Source organism: Corvus brachyrhynchos, unplaced genomic scaffold, assembly GCF_000691975.1.
Source record: "Corvus brachyrhynchos isolate BGI_N302 unplaced genomic scaffold, ASM69197v1 scaffold523, whole genome shotgun sequence".
Classification (NCBI taxonomy): domain Eukaryota; kingdom Metazoa; phylum Chordata; class Aves; order Passeriformes; family Corvidae; genus Corvus; species Corvus brachyrhynchos.
The window spans coordinates 2,103,798-2,107,198 of NW_008237265.1; the positions used below are offsets into that span (position 1 = coordinate 2,103,798).

The 3,401-nt window shown below is 51.0% G+C and overlaps 1 protein-coding gene across 1 annotated transcript in view; it reads left to right on the forward strand.

The window, feature by feature from the left end:
- Positions 1–2,117: 2,117 nt before the first annotated feature.
- The window catches only part of WNT7B (Wnt family member 7B), a 91,529-nt gene continuing 90,245 nt past the window's right edge, over positions 2,118–3,401 (forward strand). The window contains exon 1 of the mRNA XM_008630820.2: positions 2,118–2,733. Within this exon, the coding sequence (XP_008629042.1) occupies positions 2,663–2,733 (71 nt within the window). The 5' untranslated portion in view covers positions 2,118–2,662. The remainder of the gene's footprint in view (positions 2,734–3,401) is intronic.

Consider the following 3,401-nt stretch of genomic DNA (forward strand, 5'->3'; position numbering starts at 1 on the left):
CAACTCCGCGGACACATCCCCGGGACACATCCCCGGGACACATACCCGGGACACATCCCCGGGGCAGTTCTGCAGACAGAGCTCCGGGGCACATCCCCGGGACACATACCCGGGGCACATACCCGGGGCAGCTCTGCGGACAGAGTTCTGGGGCACATCCCCGGGGCACATCCCCGCGGCACCCGCCCACTGCCGCCGTCCGGGCCCGCCGCCGCCCTCGGCATCGCCCAGCCCTGCCACCCGCCTCGTCCCGCCCCGGCCGCAGGGCAGATCTTTGCATACCCCGTTCCTCCCGCCGCCGCATGCCCGCGACGCTCGTGAGGGACGCACGACACTTCGTCTCCAAAAAGTTTCAAAAACCGGAAAAAAGGTTCACAGGTGGCGGGTGATTGTGGGGGTGCATCGTGAATGACCTTTTGGTGTTGGTCGAAGGCTTTGGGAGGCAGCTGTGGGTAAAGTTACGAGGCTGTTGGAGACATGGTTCTGGCAAAGGGGAAACATAGAATCACGAAGAGTCACGGAATATTCTGAGTTGGAGGGGACCCACAAGGATCCTCAAAGTCCAACTCAGGGACCTGCACAGGACAACCCCAAGAATCACACCATGTGCCTGGGATTCCTGTGATTCTGTGAAACACGGCCTCATCTTACCAAAAATTGCTTTAAAAATAGCGGGAATGAAGAACAAAAAACCCCTTATGTTGGATCAGGAAAAAAAAAGAGAATAAATTACATTTAAATACAAGGAAATGAGTGTGAAGGGAAGCCTCGGCATTTTTTAAGGACAAATCGTTTGTAGTTGAGTACTGATGACAGTGTAGCCGAGTGGACTGTAGGAGAGCTGGCTGCCTCCGAAAGCCGGAGCGCTGATTATTAAAGAATAAAACTGAGGAATGCGGGGAGAAAAGAGCCAAACCGATCCTCAGGCAGAGGAATCGGAGCTGGCGGTGGAGTGGGAAATCTCGGCTGCCTTCGTCTCTACTGGGGGACTCGTTCTGAGCCCCCCTTTCCCCAGCACGGCCCTTCTCTGTCCCGCTTCGCTTCCACTTGCCCTCACTGGGACCGGCTTGGGGTCTCTGCATGATGCCTGGAGAGGACTCTGTTCTCGTGGGCTGGCTGGGTGATGGCAAGGTGCGGACAGCCTTTACTGAGGGAGTCTAAACATGAACTGCGATTTCACACTGCACCTCTTCAACAACGGCAGCCTGGCTGGCCTTTAAAAGATCCTCTGTTTTCTCCGTCAGGATAGATACTTTACGATGAAGTTGTGTGTTCAGCCTCTTTTGCTTGCTTGTCACTGCCTGCTTTCCTTTCAGCCTTTCCTGGTGTGTTTAGCCGATTCTCTTTGAGAGATGCCTAGAGCCATCTGTGCTGACTGTTGCTACACGTATATGAATGTATGTGTAGGAGAGGGCAGAGGTGCACGAGTTTTTCCGTATCTGTGTAACTCCCTACAGCCCACAGACTTGTATCAGAGTGCTATTTAAGCGTGCGTATGCATGCAAGATCTGTGCCTCCGGACAGGCACACATTGTATAGTTGACTGGAACAGATAATTCCACAGAATGCAGGAAAAAACTGAGCAGCTCAGAAAGCAGTGAGGAAGAAAAGTAGAAAAAACAGAGAGAAAGAAATGAAAGGAGAAAAAACAGAAAGAAAAGGAAGCCTTGCTCCTTGTTAGTGTCTGAGCACAAAGTGAGGTTTTGTCTCACTGATTAATCTCTCTAGGAGCAGCAAACTGAATATCCTAAACTGGTGTTAGAAGCCAAGTGTATCTGTTTCTCAAAGGAGGAAGCATGTTTTCTTACTGCGGAAAATTATATCAAATTTGGTGGCAGGCATTTTTGTCCAGCAGGGTCAAATGGCCGAAGTGGTCTGGACACACGTTGCCTTTTAGGATACGGAGCTGCCAGCAAGTGCAGCAAGTGGGGATTAACGCCTGCCTCTGTTTGTTTAAAAAGGAGGAGAAAAAAAAAAAAAGAGAGAGAGAAAAAAGTTTTAACAGTTTCTTTTGCGAAGTCTGTACATTGCAAATCCAGCCGCGTTACCATACTAGAGGAAATGAAAAAATGCTTCGGTTTGAGAGGACGAGTCCTTTATTTCCCTTTTTGGATAGGTTTCATGTGTTTTCCCCAACACTCCGGCTTAAGGACATGCCTTTTGAAACACAAACACACGCACAACTCGCACACGCACACACAGATAAGATATGACACATGCGGGGTGGAGGTAAGAGCGGGAGAGAGAGAGAGAAGAGAAGAGAGAGAGAGATCCTCCTACCTGGAGCCATAGATTGCAAGATACGTAGTGTTACCTGGGGAAGTCAGAACAAGTAAAAACAGATTGAACTTCAGGGCTCTATGAGGCAGTTGATCAAGATCAGTGCTTGCTCATTCTCTCCCTCAGACTGTCTGTCTTGGGGTTTTGTTTTACCCTTTTGAGCAGCCCTTTCCATTTTTTCTTCCTCTTTAGCTTTAATATCGGAGCCGGTTTCGGTCACCATGGCTCTGGGAAGAGCTGCCTATCTGCGCGGAGTTGAGTTTTTACAGCTCGGCCAGCTTTGCTCCTGGGTAGCTTCAGCAATGCTCTTGACTGGGATTTAATCGACAAGATCAGTTCGGCTTTTTGTGCGATTTTTATGGCTCAGTCCATTTCCTAGATCATGCACAGAAACTTTCGGAAGTGGATTTTCTACGTGTTTCTATGCTTTGGAGTCATCTATGTCAAATTAGGGTAAGTCCTTGTGCACGACAAATCTCCTTGGCTTTTGGGTCACGTTAGTGCAGAGTTGGGAGAAAAATACTGCAAAGGAGGAAAAAAAAAAAAAAAGGAAAAGAAAAGGAAAGATGTGGTTATTTCTCTCTCCGCCCCCCGAGTGTCCGAGCGCCGGCAGCCCCCCGAAGCACGACCGTGGTTCTCCCCGGTCCCGGGCCATGCCCGGCGGCGGGGCGCTCTGCTCGCCCCGAGCTTGCAGGGAGCCGGTCGCGGGTGATGACGGATCCTTTTATTTTGTACTGCTTAAGCGAACTTAAATATTATCTCTGGCTTGCAGTACCCTCAAAGGAAAAAAAAAGAAAAAGGCAGCCTGACAGAGTTAACTCAGGCGCTGCTGCTGGGACAATAGAGCAGAGCTGAGGTATTAGGCGAAAGGGGCGGGAGGAGGGGAATCCCTGCTCTGAACCTGCGCTCAGGGATTTGGTTTATGCAGGCCTAGACACAATTTGCGTTTCTATCCGTCACACGGACGTGTTGAAATTAACTTGACAACTGGTCCGGCTACCTCTGCTCTGGTGCTCCCGGGAAGCCAAGCGGGCTCAGGCGAAGGGACCGGCCCGGGGCCCTGGAGGGTGCGGTGGGGGCTCCCGGGGAGCCCGCTGTTTGCTCCTCGGTGTTTGATCACC